Source organism: Cinclus cinclus, chromosome 15 (assembly GCF_963662255.1).
Source record: "Cinclus cinclus chromosome 15, bCinCin1.1, whole genome shotgun sequence".
In the NCBI taxonomy this organism is placed as follows: domain Eukaryota; kingdom Metazoa; phylum Chordata; class Aves; order Passeriformes; family Cinclidae; genus Cinclus; species Cinclus cinclus.
The window spans coordinates 15,296,165-15,313,635 of NC_085060.1; the positions used below are offsets into that span (position 1 = coordinate 15,296,165).

At 42.8% G+C, this 17,471-nt stretch overlaps 1 protein-coding gene across 1 annotated transcript in view; it reads left to right on the forward strand.

The window, feature by feature from the left end:
* Positions 1–4,262: 4,262 nt before the first annotated feature.
* Positions 4,263–17,471, forward strand: part of LOC134050261 (connector enhancer of kinase suppressor of ras 2-like) — a 163,709-nt gene continuing 150,500 nt past the window's right edge. Inside the window, exon 1 of the mRNA XM_062503218.1 lies at positions 4,263–4,326. Coding sequence (XP_062359202.1) covers positions 4,263–4,326 — 64 coding nt within the window. The remainder of the gene's footprint in view (positions 4,327–17,471) is intronic.

The following is a 17,471-nucleotide window of genomic DNA, read 5'->3' on the forward strand; positions in this document are numbered from 1 at the left end:
AAAACAAACAATTCAGCTCCATTCTGTTTTTTAAGGATATGTTCTTTTCCACAAAAACAGCTGTATAATATATGGATGTTACAGGATAAAAAAGCTTTAACGATAATTGAGAGTTCAACAGTCATTTCCTTGGAGATTTTGCTTACATTTCCATTAATAATATAAATTATAGATGTCCTAAGTTATAACATTACATACCACTTTTCCAAGGCATTCATGACTTATTTAATCTGGAACTGCATGCTCTTGTTTTTCCATAATGGACATCAAATGGCATGTCAAGACTTTATTAAACTAACCCACTCCTAAAGGACTTATTTCACAACATGCAAGTTATTTCTTCATCAAAGTAGATGAGAATAATTGTTACCAAATGAAAACTGTGAGAAACCCATGATTGTTTTAAGTGTTCGAGTGACTATGGTACCAGATTTGAGCATAATCCTTAATTGGAAAGTTATCACTGGCCATGCAATACACAAGAACATTTAACTGCCTCCCACGGTGACCATGAAAATACAGAGACTGATGGTTTAATTAGCAATCCCAGAGATACCAGGCAGTGCTCAAAAGCTACAGCTCTCTCAGCATTATTGCTGGGAAGAAGGAGGGACTCCAGACCTTTCCACCAGTCTGTTCAGCCTTAGGCCTTTGCTGTCAAAGGCAGCAGCGATGATTATGGGCTGGAATTACCAGATTATTTTATATAGGCCTTTGACAACAACGTTGTGTTGTAGTGAAAGCTCTGCTTCCTTTCTCCCTTTCAAATGCTTCACTTTGCTCCGATGCTTATGCAGACTTCAGTCAGAAAGTATTTCTCATTTACATGACCTAGATAGAATAATAGTGAGAAAGATGTTCCTTGATCTTTTCTCTCTTGATTTGCTACATTCAGCCTGGAAGAAAAACACAGTCATGGGAATGCATTGTTGCTTTTATGCTGGCAATAGGAAGCAGTGCTAGGTAGGTTGGGGGATAGATCTAGGCAGAAGCCTTGCAATAAATGGGCAGAAGAACACATTGCACAGCTTTAGGGATTACATAGTTTTGCCTATTAAAAAAAAATATACTTTTTTATTGACTTTGCACACTCGATCCCACTGCAGTGACCCATGGCTGGCAGGAATGGTGAGGGAGGAGGTTTAGAGCTGTGTCAGGAGTGAGGATGGCAGCTCAGGCATTCCGTGATTACTCATTCCAGAGTCCTTACCTCAGCGGGCAGAGTGGACAACCTGTATCAAAAAGTGCTCTGAACTGACCTGAACCCTGATTCCAGAAATAGCCTGGACTCCATTTGTCTTTTCTAGTGTTCCATTGGATCCATCACTGAGTCCCATGGTCTGCCAGAGGCTCCTTTACTGGTCTTGCCATGTTCCTGTGACATTCCCATGGGTGTGAGGAATAAATCTTTCTGGAAACAACAAAAGAAGAAACAGGGGAAATCCCCAGGTAGAACCATCCATGGGCTGCCACGCTGAACATACCCATGGGAGTAGCTGAAAGAACATTTCCCTGGGGCTGGAATGATTTGTGACAAACCAGAGCCATGTGCACTGGTCTTTGCAATGGAGAATGCACCTGAATAAATCATCAGGAAGGAGAGAAATGGAGCTTTTTTAACAGCTTTGAATATTTTATTCCAAGAAGTAGAACAAAAAAGTAGATGGTTGTCCTGAAGGTTATAAAATCCCAGAATACAGGCAAACTGTGACTGTAATGCTAAGGAAAATAACAGGAGTTTATCTAACAGCCAGTGTCATCCAGCCAAATTATAATTACTGCCATGCATAACATGGAAATAGCACCACGAATAACAGTGGGAATAAATGAAAATGCAAACCATCTTTGGGGGGAGGGACCTCAGTAACAGGACATGAAAGATTTAGGAGGTTCTCATTGTGAGAATGGAAGTCCTGATTCCAAAATAATAGTTTGAGGCCTCTTTTGTCATCCAAGGACAATTTAAATGGGTGGAATAATGCCCATTGACATTGATGAGCTTTGAATTCAGGCTTCATCCTCTTTCAAAAATGTGTCAAAATGTATTTTAAAAGTGCCCAGTCAAGCCTGGGTAGGAAATGTGAGACAAAGGGGCATTGACAGAATGTCTGTCAAATGACAGGAATTAGGGAAATAGTCCAAACAATCATGAATGAAGATTTTTTTTTGTGTGCAAATGTGTCAAAATATCAAGTTTGTATGCAACATAGCTTATCTCAAATTCTTCCATTCTGGTATTGAACTAAAAAAATTAAGAATTTGAAGAAAGAATAGCCCCCAAACAACTTGTACAGTTTCCAATAGCTAATAGAAATGCTTATTCTCAATTCTAGCCCACTATTGTCTAAAAAGAGAAGTATTGTGCCTTTGAGAGCTTTGTCATTACTATGTCCATTGTAAACAGCTATTTAGACAGAGCTAAAGCTACTGAAAGTGGTCTCCCAAAACTCAGAGAGGAAGCTGACATGCTGTTCAGCCTTCTTGAAGGAGAATTGATGTGAATCCTTTTGTAAAGAAGATCTGTGCTCTGAGCACTCCAAATACATCATAGAATACTAATCACACTATTTCCCAAAGCTAAAGAAAAATAAAAAAGGATGGAGTGCATCACTGAGCTGAGAATGGCACATTTCTTTGGAGACTCTTTAGTGGGGCGAAAGATGCCTGTCTGCATCCTTAACTATATCAAAAAGAGCCCTGAAAGGGTAGAGAATAAACTGCCAGAGAGTAGGTTTAGATTGGATTTTAGGAAGGCATTCTCCCCTGGGAGGGTGCTGAGGCCCTGGCACAGGGTGCCGAGAGAAGCTGTGGCTGTCCCTGGGTCCCTGGTAGCATCCAAGGCCAGGTTGGGCAGGGCTTGGGGCAAGTGGAAAGTGCCCCTGCCCATGGCAGGGGGTGAAATGGGATGGGCTTCAAGGTCTCTTCCGACCCAAACCACCCTGGGATCCTGTGGTAAATATTCTGTTGGTATTTCACGTTCCCCGGTACCAGAGAGAGACAACAGATCTCATCCTGGGGACTTCAACCCAGCCCCAGGGGGAGCAGATGTGGGATCATCACCATCCTCTTTCCCTGATGTACTGGGGAAACCTGGAGCAGCACAGGAGAAAAAGGCACAGAGGAAAGATCACTGAAGACAGAGGTGGAACTGCTTTGTTCTCCCTGCTTTCTGGACTCTGAGTTTCTCCCCTTAGCACAAAATAGCGGGGCTGCAGATCTCAGGCAAAAGGTTGGAGCCCGCAGCACCTTCTCAGCCACAGGATGCAGAATTTGTGCTGCATGGGGTGCAGAGAGTTACAAATGGGTCCAAAAAGCACAGTTTGGCACGTCTCATTGGAATGGTTCACCTTCATCTCTCACAAGGGTAGCGAACTTCAGGATTAGGAGTACTTAAACATTATTTCCTTCATAACAAAAGGGATACATTGACTAATGATCCCAATACTGAGAGTCAGAATACTTGCTGTGCTTGTCTGTGCTAAAGTGCTGTAGTAGTACAAATTGACTCTGTCGTTCTTTCTTTACAAAAGAGCAGCTCCTAGGAGGAAATATCCTGGGTCTGAATGTGGCCAGAAAAAAAAAATAAAAAAGGAAAGAAAAAAAAAAAAGAAAAGAAAAAAATAGTTTTCTCTCAGTAGTTTTTTTCCCTTGGGTAAGACTTTTCATACTGTGTTTGACATTCTGAATTACACGATTACACAGTACAAGACTCCAGCAACATTTTGCATTATAAAGATGGAGATGCTCAGCATTTTGCCAGATGCCAGGCGATATCCTGACGTTTCTACCCTCACTTTAAACCGAGCGACAGTCAGCATATTCACAAGGAAGCCAAGACAATCTGCTACCAAGTTCGAGCAGTGAAGATCCCGGGGCTCGCCGGAGCGAAGGCGCTGGGCGGGCGCGGCGGGCGGAGCAGCCCCGGCGGTGCCGCGTCCGTGGGTGATGCCGGGCTCCAGCCGTGCCTTGCCGCTGGCTCGGCGGCACAGCCCTCGCTAAGTAAGTCTGTACTGCACCATTTCCTGGCTCGGTGCTCCGGGTGTTGCAGGCTGTGTGCAGTGGGGGAGGTGCCAGAGCTGATCGAGCGGTGTAATTTTATACATTACTGAATCAGTGCAGGAGGAACCTGGAGGGACAAAGCATCGTCTTCTCTTTGAACCGCACTGTAAAATCCGACGGCTCTCGTAGCCCGGCCATGCTCTGATACAATTTTTCTCTCCTTTTTCCCCTGGTTTTGGTGTGAATGCTAAAGTGATCTGATGATGGCTCTCGTTATGGAACCTATTAGCAAGTGGACGCCCAAGCAAGTAGTGGATTGGATGAAAGGTAGGATCGTTTATCGCCGTGTATTGTCTGTGCTTTGGATCCTGGCAATTTACATCCGTGCGTTCTTTGTTTTGGGAAGAGTTTATTCAGTTCTGACCACCCCCGTGCTGCTCTGCCCGGCAGTTGTTCGAGACAGGGCTGAGCAGAGGCTGCTCGAGCTGCGCTGTGCTGTGGGAATTGCTGCCGGCAGCGGAGCAGGGATCAGCTGCATTCGCTGGACAATGCAGGCAGAAAGTGTTTGTGTCTCACGGCTCCATTGTCCTCGCACACGGTAACGTCGGGATGTTTGGCTGCTTCAGATTTGCCCTGATTAGGTCTGGTTTGCTCATATCAGGTGATCTGATGCAGTGGCTGTGCAGCGCTTGTCTGTAGTTTTGGGTGCCACAAGGAGCACCAGGAGCTGGACTGAGGCATGCTGCTCCTCCAGGGACGTGTCCTGCCCTGCCCAGGCTCCTCCAGGGACGTGTCCTGCCCTGCCCAGGCTGCCCAGCCGTGGGAAGGCGTAGGGCTGAGCACGGCTCCCGGGGAACCTCGCCGGGATAACTTGACAGGAATGATGATTTCCCTGCACATTCGCAGTTTCACAACACAGCCGTCAGCTGTGACATGTTTTGCCTGACAATGCTCGGCTGTGCTGCAAACAGACTGGGATGGATGGGAGGGCGAGGGATTGTTCTGATGATAAGTGGTTTAAATTTCTCCGGAGTTGGAGGGAGAATGTATTCCCACAGTGGGATGCGTTAGTGTTGTTATACAGTGCTTCTGATGAGCTGTCTGTCTTTGAGACAAATCCCTGCCACGGGGGATCTCTGTTATATAAGGAGACGAGGCGCAAATTTGGGGTGTAGGTTACTCATGGAAATGATTCCTGTAATGTGACCACTGAACTTATGGGAAGGTTGAATTGGATGCCCACTCGAATGTCCTTAAAGCTTTCAAAGTATTCCCAGTAATGAGGGAATGATTCTGATCTCATTTTGCTGAGCTACATCTCCCCATTTCGCTGAAATTAGGCTGTTTTGGTGCTCATCAGACACCTTGCCATTATCAGCTAATTACTCTTTTACAAGCAGAGTCTTGTGAAGCAAACGGTGTCTAGGGGAATATATGTGCTTTGTCTCTCAGGTGTTTGGGAACTCGGGGTAATTGGGAGGGCTTAAGCAGGTCATTGGGATGGATCCTAAACCTTTAGATATAGGATTGATTGCCAGGCTCCAATGTCATTAGGTGATATCAAAACCTAATGTATGTGCAGAGGAGTTTTCTGATCCTCACCTTCGTTCTCAGTACACAAAAGAGTTAAAAAGTGGACAGATCACTGCTATTTTAACTCCTTACTTGAATTATAATGTAAATTAAGTGTCAAAGTATGTAGAATACTTGTTGCTAAATTTAAAAAAATACTTCCTGCTGCTTTTTTATCCTTTCTGATACAAACTAATTACGTCTTGGGGAACAGTAATCCATGATGTGCAGTGGAGAAAGGTCATACAAGCAGCAGGTTTTTAAATGTCTGGAGTTGCCTGACAATTTGATTTCCATACCAGACTGCACAGTGCACCATCCACAGGGATATCTGGAGTAGGCAGCATTGTCAGTGCTGTGCCTCTGTGTTCAAGACTAAATAAAGATAATGCAACGAACCCTGAAGTATTCACAACATTGATCTTTTCCTTGGTAACATGAGCTGCACATCCACAAGCAGGAAAGTTACAGATTTGCCCATTTTCCCCACATTAATATTACAAGCCTCCTTTTTATCCCAGCATTTACCTTTGCAGATGCATCGTTCAGTTGCAGCCAAAGAAAAGACCTAACCTACACAAATGGCAGACTGAAGTCAGTTTAAAGCTAATTGTAACTACCTTACTTTGCAAAAATTGCCCAACTGTGGCCACTGTTTGCCTGTAATTTCTGTATGTTGTTTAGCTCAGCTCTGTTGGCTACAGTCACGCTGCTAAATCCATGTGCCAGGGAGGTCAAAGGTCTGCACAGGCAGTGATTTTCAGTCATAAGGTAGTTTTTATGTAGTTCTTCTAATCTGAAAGGTCACTCCTTTCACAGCATTTAAAGGTAAATTAAAGGCACTTTCAAAAAATTACCACTTTAGGAATGAGTATGTAACTGGACTTTAGATAGCAACATGTTAATAAACAATGGAACAAATATTGCCACTGTAGTATACCTCTGGGGAGCTTGAAAATATGTAGGCAATTAGTTTTATTTGTGGAGATTGTAAATGATACCATATTTCCCAGGGAAATGATAGCAACACACTTTTAAAACTTGCATTTATCATATCCCTTGAAGCCTTTAGAACTTATTTCTAAAATCTGCTAGCAAAGCCCAGGTTTTGAAACTAACCAGCGGTGAGTACCAGAAGCATCAAATAACTGTAGAGAGGATGGAAGGAAGCCACGAGAATGATGTTAATGGTTTGAGACCCAGGTCCCCAGAACGTGTCCTGGTTACAGCTCCAATGAAAGCAGCAGCTGCAGCCTGAGCCCTCCCAAGAGGAGACACCCTTCTGTTCTTTTCCTTTAGGAAATGTTACTTGCCAAAAAAGTAAAAATTGGTAGGCTTTAAGGAACATTGTAATGACAAGTTGGCATCTTGTATTTATCCACAGTTCCTTTCTCAGGAATGCACTCAACTGGAATTCAATTAGGGAACTGCATCTGATGGTGTGGACAACCTGAAAAGGCCATGCAAGTCTGGAGAAATTGATTCCTGAGGCTCTCAGAGGTTCTAGAAGTTAAAACTTTTGTGTTAAAGAAACTGTCTTTATGCAAAAATATTTTGTAAAGTTCAGCAGATACAGCAGAAGGCACTGTGGTTAAAAAGGAAGGTTTGAAAGGAGCTGACAACATGAATTGGGAGGGGTTTTTTAGCACCAGTTTTTAGTCAGTATTCACTTCCCCCCCCCCAGATTTTCCAAAATTTTAAACATCTCCAAGTGGTTTTCAGGTGTTTCCCCTGGTATACAGCCATTTCTTACATAACTTACCTGTTTTCCTGGGTACCCAAAAGGTACTTCAGGAAAAACCTTTGCCTTGCTCAGATTCCCTGGTGGCCCCACTGGAAAACAAACATTACCCATAAAGCTGCCCAGTGCCTTCAGGGCCACAGTGGTTTGTAACTGGTCAGGTTTAACATATTAATATGAGTAAATGGCAAACTGCCCTCCCAGATGTGCATCTGGAATGCTTTCCCTGGAGATTTTTGTTGCTTTTTGGTGCAGGAGCTCCCTGTGAAACTCAGGGACACTTTGCAGGTTATCAGTGAACACTCCAAACCCCTCTATTTTAACATGCAGGAGAGTCCTGTACCTAATCTGGGGGTTTAGTGTGCAGAGGGGAGCTAGGATGCCTTACTGAATTAACTAAAGAGTTTGTGTTTCCATTGGAGGCAAAGTCTGAGGGGAATTCTCTGTACTTTTACATCAGGAGCATTGGAGATGTTGTACTTCCTAAGGGGAGCAGTTTACAAGTAGGTCACTTGAAATGTGAACTCATTTACAGGGAAGTGACACCTCTGTCCAAATAAATACTCACTTTTCAAAGCAGTCCAAGGAAATGAAATTAAATACAATGCAATGAAATACAGCTGCGACTTTCAGAGAATGCAGTGTTATTGAACAGCTGAAAATTAAAATGGGAAACCAGCTATTCCTTAAGTACCTGTAATAACTCCACACAGAGTCTGTGATTCAAAGTCCTGGGGACGGACAGGTTTGTCTGCCAAAACAGCCCGCAGTGGAGGTTTCTCTCCTAATAAATGGTCTGCTGTAGATACTCATTTCACAACCGTGAGCCATTTCTTCCTCTTTAAATCCAGAATTTCTGCACCCTCAACAGGAGATGTAGACATAAAAAAAAAAAAAATTAATTCAGTTGGTAAACTGATTAACTGTGCTGCACTGATCCTGTGCAGAATAATTATATGTTTAGCTGAAGGGTTTTCCTTAGCATGTAATTCCCTGATTTCAGGCTGGCTCATAAAAGAGAAAGGCAGGGAGGGAGGGAGTGGAGAGCAGGGAAGCTGATGACGTGAGAGGACTTGTTAACATTCACATCACGCCGGGCTCCGGCAAACCCCTCTCCCTCTTCCTCTGCTTCCCATCAGAGCACTACCTGTGCTGGGGCAGTGTGTCACAGCCGGGGAGCCTCCTCTCTTTGCAGGACATGGCATTTCTCGAGTCTCAGAAGGTGCTGGAAGCACAGCTGAAGATGATGACCCGCTGCAGAAGCAGCCCTGGAGTGCGGAGCTGCTGCTCCTTGGCTTCCCTGATCCCCCTCCCCGACCTCGGGATCCCATAAGGCGGGAGCACAATCCCACGAGATGCAGTTTGAAACAGGAGTAGATAACCCGGGTCATCCCTCATTTAGAAAAATGTAGGTTCTATAGCATCTTTTCAGCTCTTTCCAAAGACAAATAGGATTGGGAGAGATCCGAGCCACAAATGCAGAATTAGCGTTCCCGTTTCCAAGCTGCTCTAAAGGAAAGGTTTCACCTTTTTCCTTCTGCTCTCCCCAAGTGTACAGCAGAAACAAACAATTTGCTGTTGTGGCTCCCCCCGGATTCCTGTGTTCCACTGGCACCACATTTCCAGCTGTCTCTAGGAAGTCACTGAATCAGAATTGGCTGCAATTCCTCCCTGATTTCTCTCACAGGTTTTGGACTTTAATGCTTCTCAGTAATGAATTTTGTGAACAGCTCTTGGGTGCTGTAAACTCTTCGTTTTTAAAGGGTCAGCAGAGCCCACCTCTGAGCTGACAGCTTTGTAATGTCAGTGCTAAAGGCCAGATTTCAAGGATCAGGTTCCCAATATTCAGCTCAGTTAAATGTTGGAATAAGCTGTCCAGGCAGGTTGGGCCATGCCCTTTGTAGGAGGTTTTGAATACAGCTGAGAGGAGCTCCAACATCCCTCTGGAATTGTTTCTGTGCCCAGTCTGTCCCCAGCAGAGTGACCTAATGTCTTCTCAAGGCTTCTACCAACTCAGACAAGACCTTGGGATGATTTCTTCCATGGGAATCACCCTCATCTTTGAAATGTGAAAAGTCACTAAGAGATTATAGCTCTGGCTTCCTCCTGGATATTTCACAGTTTGTGTTTCTCAGAATAACCATGAGAGATGATGTCCAAATTTCTAAAGCTCAGAACTCTTCCTGCTGTGTTTCTTGAGGAGAGCAGCAGAGCTGGTGATTGTCAGAGCTGCAGCCCCAGAAGCAAACACAGACCTGCTCCACTTCCACCAACAGTCCCAAAACATTCCCATTCCTCCCTCCCCCAGAGGTATGAAACAGAGCTCAAGAGACTGGCAGGATTGACCAAGAGCCAGTGCCCTCAAGGCTTTGACTGTTACCACTTCTAATTCAGCTTGTGCACCACTGGCAGCCTGGAGGGACAACAAAACCCTTTGCTGAGCCCGTGGCTCCAGTTTGTGTCCTCCCAGTAACTGCAGCCATGGTTGGGGTCATGGCCAGCTGGCCCACAGCTAAACATTGTACAAAGACCTCCCTAAATCAAGTCTATCATCTCTAATTCTCTATGGAAATTATTTTGGCTGAGGCGTTTCTGCATCCCTATCACTATTACCTCACCTTCACTAACTCCACTTCGAGGACCAATTAGAAACTGGTCTGTATATCTTCCAAGAACCAACTGGATTAGCACCATCTCCGTAAAAGATTTCAGCAACATTTAGCAATTTAATGGTCTGTATTTATTATCAGGTTATTTAGGACTGTATTCTGAAATTTCCCTATCTATAAAGCAGATACATTCAGGCCTTTTTAAGAAATGTAATTTTGCTCCCAGAGAAAAGTCTGAGCTCAATGAAAGTCTCTCAAGTCACATTTATCAAGCGTAACTAATCTTTCAGGTCATTATGTAAAGAAATTTACTTTATTGTCTTGCAGCTTAATATCAGCAGTCAGACAATGTGTCACGCATTGCTGTGCCTTGTAACCTTTACCATGTGTTAAAATTATGCAAAATCCCCAGCTTCCTCCCAGTCCTGACCATCCCACGGAGGGCAGAGTGGCAATGCAAATTCAGAAGAGCTCAAGCTTCTCCAGCCCTCCATTAATTCGCAGTGCTTCATCTTATGAAGCAAAATTCAGGAGAAGTTGGCTCCTGTGGATGACACTTTCATTAAATGAGGTGCTGTATGTCAGGAAACTGAGAAGACACTGGATCCTGCTCAGCAATAAGATGTTTTCATGGTTTCTTCCCGGACTTTCTTGCCCCACTCGTTCCAGTTTCTAAATATTTCCTTCCTTTGGCAGGATTGACATCAGCCCATGGGCAGTAACACTGAGAACTCCGTGTGTAGCACTTTTACCAGTTTGTAAAATGTGCATTTCCTAGGAAAGGAGCAGGACATCTCAGTGCTACAGGATTCCTGGCTGCCTAGGTTGGAAGGCGGTTTGGGAAACATTGAATTGGGCAGAAAAATACATCACGAATATCATTTCAGTGCATGGAAAACACTGCCTAGGTGGGGGAGTCCCAGGAAAATCTCTGCTCCACATCTTGTCTCAGAAAAAGGCAGCTCCTTGTTTCCTGGGCCTGTCCTCAAGGAAGGCTTCTAAATGCTCACTGTGATTGGGTAAAGAAATATTTCTGCTTAAGAAATCTCCTTACGTCTCATTATGATGGGCTCAATGCCTTTGAGTTTCTGTTTGCAATGAAGGAAAAAAAAGGAAAGCAAAGAGTAAACTGTGATTTGTCCACTGACAAAATTGTTTTACCACCTACAAAGCTTTTAAAGCAAAAAAAGGCAGAGCTTATCCTTTTAATGCCTTTCTTTCAGAACTGCTGTCCTGCCACGCTGACAGAAATGGAGAGAGCAGTGGCTCTGCTGCTGAAATTAGTGACACTCTTGATATTAAATGAAGCATTTTACTGAATTAACCACTATAGTATCAAATATTGCTGAGCAATAATTTACATTCATCCTCTCCACCCAGAGTGATTTTGTAGATAACTTCTAAATACTGCTTTGCATTACTAATTTTGCTACTTTTGCAGTAGGTTTTTTAATAAACATGACTTTCTCTTCCCTGATGCCATTGCAGTGAGGGCAGGAGCTGGAATGGGAAGGTTCAGGAGTTACTCTTAAAGGATTTAGAGAGAGGAAAAAAAATTATGAGGTTGTATTTGTGAAGGGCTCTAGTGATGAACCAAAATGAAATTATTTCTGATTAACTAACACTCAAACAGCTCCCAAAACATATCCTTGCTGACCCTCTGCAGAGAATTGCTCAGGAGGATTCAAGGCCAGTGCAATGTTTGGGTTTTCCTACTCAAATTCTCCACCAACTGCTTTCCAGCAAAGATGAACTATAAAAAGACTGTGGAGCCTTTTTAGTTGGAACGTAGGTGGCATGTTTGAGATAAAAACGTAGCAGCCAGTAATTTTACAAAATACAGTCATCTTTATTCCCTACAAATATGTCCATCTTTCTCATTCTAACCGTCAAACAAAGCCTAGAAAAACTGTAGGGATTTCAGGTGCTCTTAGGGCAGAAATTGTGTTTTTTATAAGTGTGCTGAAACTACAACAGCTCTAGAAAGGATTCCTTTGACACATCTGCTTCTTTTACAGGGCAAACTCAGAGTGCAGGCAGACAGGGCTGTCAGACATGCCAATGATCACCTCAATTAAAGCATGTTTTACTTCTCTCTCTCTCTCCACCAGCTCCCCCCATTCCCCTTCTGCCTCTCTTTTGTTTATTCACATTTCTCACATTCACATTTTTCTTGCCTTTTTCATAACGAGATGGACAATAAGCATTAGATTGTGAAGGAACTTGTTCATTTAACATCAGAAATGTCTATATTTGACCATCTTGGAGAGGACTGCAGTGATTTGGAAGCGAAGTGCATCCAAAATCCCAAGGGAGGTGAAAATCATCAGCCTCAAGAAGCCAAGCACAGCTCCTGGAGCTTTCAGGGGCAGCTGGAAGAAGTCAAATGTTGCTGCTTCACTGATTCTCTGTTAAAATCTCCTGTGAACATCCTGGATGCTCCTCAGTTTTCTTTCAGAATGTGAAATGCTTCTTCCCTGGGAGCCATGGGGGAGGTTCAGCAGTGGGAACTATTAATGAAATCCTTTCCAGTGGACAGGGATGCACAGTTTGCCCAGAGAAGTTATGGGTGAACCTTCCCTGGACGTATCCAAGGCCAGGCTGGACAGGGTTTAGAGCAGCCTGGAATAGGGGGATTGGATGGGGTTTAAGGTCTCTTCCAGCCCAAACCAGCCTGGGATTCCATGATCTCACACTAGACAGGAATGTGATGCAGTGGGCACATTCCTAAATCCAGGAAAGTCCTCTGCAGGCACCACTCAGCACCAACAATGAGCTGCTCATGAAAATGACCTCAATTACAGAAGGCAAAGGAGAGGTTTTAATTGCCCATTGTCAAGAGATTTCAACTGTTGCCAAGCCACAGTGAGAAATTCCCTTAGTTATACAAATAAAACACAACTTTACTGTTTACAGACAAAAAAAACCCCACTCAAAGCAGAGAAAAAAACCCTTGACATTTGCATTTGTATCATGTGGTTGGGGGGAACAGGTAGAGTAATGTGAGAGAAGTCCAGAACTAACAGAGTTTAGAATATTCACTACTTGAATGTCATCTAAACAGACATGGATCCACTGAAGACAGTAGCTCAGCAATGCTGTTCTGGCAGAAATAAATTTTGGAAAATGAAGCTAGTGAATAATCCATCAAAAATGTCACAAATAATTATCTCAGTAATAAGAATGATAAATTAAAATAATAGACAGAAAAATTCCACATAGAATAGAAAAAGAAAGATCAAATTAATGGATAAGTTTAAAAATTTAAAATTTTAACAGAGAAATGGAGGAAATCCCTTCTCAAGGTTTTCATAAGTGGACTTCAGAGCAGTGGGAATGTGCTAAGGAAGCCATCACCTGCTGAAAGATACAGTGGTACATCATAGTAACTCTTTCTTGTTTATCTGGAAATTCTCAGGCCAAATTATCAATGCCTTTTGTGGCAGCACCAGCAATCATTATTTGCATATCAGCAATGAGGCAATACTTTAACTAGAAACCAAATTGCTCAAACGATCCTTCAATGAAAGTGTTTTAATTCGATCTGTGAATCGTTCCAAGAGCCATCAGTATCACTCAGCATGTGGAAAGGAGTTTCCTATTCCCCATTTACTGTGGGTGGCTCTTTGTGTGTCCTCCACCGCATTTGATTTATCTGAAGGTAGTTCTGTAGTCTCTTCATTAATAAGGTCTCCTCTGGTATCAAAACAGCAGAGTTTCTTCTTAAAATCCTTTCAATATTTCCATTTACTTTTTTGATCAGCTTTTACTATAAAAGGGTGCTGGTAGATGATGAATCCTGGCTTTTGGAACGAGTTAATTCCACATAACCTTTGCCATTTTATCAAAGGGTTTTAAATACCCCATTATGAGTTTGACAGTTCTCCAGTTTCCATGTCAGGACACCCAGGCAGGAATTGCAAGTGAACCAAAGCTGTCCAGTTCTTCTGTGCAATGTCAGCCTGCCAGGACTCACCCCAGTGCTCTTTGCTTTCCTTTCACCCTCCAATGTCATACTTGATTGGAATCGCTGAAATTCTCATCAAATTGTTCTTTCAAATCTCATTAATATCCCATCTTTCCGGGGCAAAATGATAGACAATATTTCAATTTTTTTTTATTTTTGCCTGAAAACTGGCAGGCCGTCGCATAAAAGGACAAAATTAAACCTTATAGAACAATGTTAAAGCCATCCAGGAACAGTCTGTATTTATCCTCATCATGAAATAACCAACAGTGGTGGAAGAGCAGAAAAATATAAATTGCACCTATGGTTAACCCTAGTAGGCATCCATGCCTACATAATTATTATAAATTTGGAGCAGTTCAAAATATCCCAGAATAATTTAGATTTGATTATCAGACCATCACTACTTCTTCTGGAGCCACTGTCTTTCTCTACTCCACAGTTACCATCCCCAAAAAGCATGGTAATGAAGCCCCATGACTAAGCATTCCCAAAATGATAAAAGAATTTGCATTATTGAGATTTGTTGCAGAGAAAACCCACAAATTTCTCAGAAAAAAAAGCAAAAAAAAAAAAAAACCAAAAAAAAAAAAAAACCTAAAAAAACAAACAAACAAAAAAAAAGCCTGTGTAGTGGATATGTTAAAATATTGGCCAAGTAGGGTATGAAACAGGAATTGTAATTCTTTGGAGAGGTAAATATAATCAAAGTTTCTAAAAAACATCCAAGAAGAGCAGAGGAGTTTGAAGGTAAGGCTGTTTCATATTATTTTGGTCTGAAGGGCATTTTACCACTTCATGTTTTCTGACAAATAATCTTGATTTGCATGTCTGGATGATCAGTCATGCTCTGAAATAAATTCACATGATGCCTACAAAATACTGGAAATTGTGTATTTGAAAATAACTTACGTTTTCTTCCTTAATCTCCTGTAATGATTTTAGGAACAGGGCATTAACTGAGGTTTTTTCCTGAAGAATTAGGAATTCCATAGTATTTACAGTTGGGATGCACTGTGGTCTGTGCTGTTTTCAATCCCAAAGACTGTTAATACCCTTTGCACCATAAAACACAACAACAAGGGAATTTTTTGGTTTTAAATTTTCTGCAATATGTGTCCTAAAGCTGGCTGAGGTTAAGCTCGTTGTAGTGAACCTCACACACAGGTAAACCTGGCCCAAAAGTCAGTCTGGTGAGAGAGAGACAGCTCTAAAAATAAATCCACTCTTGCAGTGCAGGATCCTTGGTACAGAAGTGTCAGTACCTCCTGCAGGCTGGCTGCACTGATTAAGGTAATAAAACTGATCAAGCAGTTTAATTAGGAAATATTCTTGAGGGACGCTTTAGATCACAGTGCAGTCATGCACTGGCATAGTCTCTTTTTTTTTTATTTTTAAATTTATAGGCATTTACCGAGGGTTGTCTTGATAGAACCAATTTTAACTAGCAAAGAAGCAGAGTTTGTTAAAACAGGGTTTGTTGAAGCCAGTCTCATTTCCAGTCTCCATTATCTTCTATTTTGCCTCTTTGCAATTCCTGTTTCCCACTCCTGTGTTTTCACTTGTTGGTTTGGCTCTAAAAATCAATAAATGTTTATAGATGAGGAGGATACCAACAGGAGTTCAAACAAAACCTCCCTAGAAACCCCAGAAATTGAAAAAAGACGTGGTAGTCTGGGACTGCTGTGGAAAAATGCTGGAATGACTGCTGATAAAAGACACAGAGGCAAATATGAGACTGAAATTTTAATTAATCGTGGGCATTTAGTGCCAGGGCAGCGGGAATGGCTTTAAGCTGAAGGAAGGGAGATTTAAATGGGATGTTGGGAAGGAATTCCTGGCTGTGGGGGTGAGAAGACCCTGGCACAGGGTGCCCAGGGAAGCTGTGGCTGCCCCTGGATCCCTGGCAGTGCCCAAGGCCAGGTTGGACAGGGATTGGAGCAGCCTGGGACAGTGGAAGGTGTCCCTGCTCATGGCAGGGGGTGACACTGGATGGGCTTTAAAGTCCCTTCCCACCCAGGTCATTTTGGGATTCTGTGATTCTATGGAAGCGAAAAGTACTGTTTGGAAATTGGAAATGGATATGCTGATGCAAAGGTTAATATGGGATTTAAGTTCAGAAACTGATAATGTTTCTAAATCTGTATTAAACCAAGCCATCATGGTGGTATTTCCATTTTTACCCTGATCAAAGTGCGTGGTATTGTGATCCAAACAGATTCCAACAGGCTGGAGTGATGGAAAGCAGTCAAAATGCTTTGAAAAAATGCTGAAAGCTGTGGCCTCTTCCCCTCCTGCAGACCCTGGGGCAGGGAGGATTGCACTGCCTGGTCTCACTCTATCGAGCAGTGCACTCCTGTTTTAATGGACAGCCACGTTCCAGTCTGTGCTGCATTTCAGGAGAGGATGACATTGTCTGTGGCAGCTTTTGCAGGCCAGTTCAGAGCTGCTGAGATGAGAGGCACTGGGTAAAAGCAGGATCATTATCAGCATCCTGCTGCTGGGAGGTTCTACTCCTTATCAGATCAGGCAACCTGGCACAAAAATACTTACTGTCAAAGAGTGATGACAACCTTATCTACATTGTGCACTATTAACTATTTTTCGGCTCTGGAGTATAGCAAAACTCCAGTGTTTCATTGTTCAGGGCTGGTTTTGGATTGCTAAAGGGGCAGAAAGTGTTCTTAGGGGCTGAAGTGCAGATGCACATAAAGTTTCTGAGTTTTACAAGTATTTCATAAGTCTTTTGCAGGTATTTCACAAGTATTTTAAAAGTAACAATTCTTAGTGCTGACAGAAAGACACAGCCAGGGCAATGACTATTAATACCTTAACAGCATCCTAACACAGGAAAGTTTTATTTTGGGTGCTTGCACTTCAGAATTCCACTCGTTCCACAGTGCAGGGAAAGTCCTCCAGGAAAGATCTGGCTAGCAATGGCTTTGCCAGGGAAATCACATCTTCCAAAGTGGAGTGTTTTTGTGCACACACAGAGCCCATTAATCAAGGGGAAAATTTGAAGCGTGTTATTCATCATATTTGCTGTGTTTGGATTTGAAGTGATGAGAATGATAATAATGATCCTGAGAATTATTATTAAGTAATATGAAGTAGTTTGTCTGAAGGAATAAATATGATTTGGCCTGTGAAGGTTCAGACATCTGGTAGAAGCATATGGGTTGGAAATCATTAGATAATTGTTGCAAAAAATACAAGGAAAAAGTCTTGTAGATGTGCTTCCCTCTGGAATGGAACCTTCCTGTCCCTGTTACACCTCCCAGCTCTCTAAAACTGTGCAATGCCTGTCAGGGTACTGAGTTTGCTTCTTTGGGACATGCTCAAAGTAGCAAACAATTTTCAAAAGTCTTTTTCACAAAATGTTTTATGCAGCGCTGATTTTTTGAGTGATAAATGTGTCTATGCTGTGGATTCACATGACACTGCAGTGCCAAGACTTTGTATGGATTTACTGGGTAGAAAGTTCTGATCAGAGAATCCTGGCATGGTTTGGGTCGGGAGGGACCTTAAAGCCCATTCAGTCCCACCCCTGCCAAGGACAGGGACACCTTCCATCGTCCCAAGG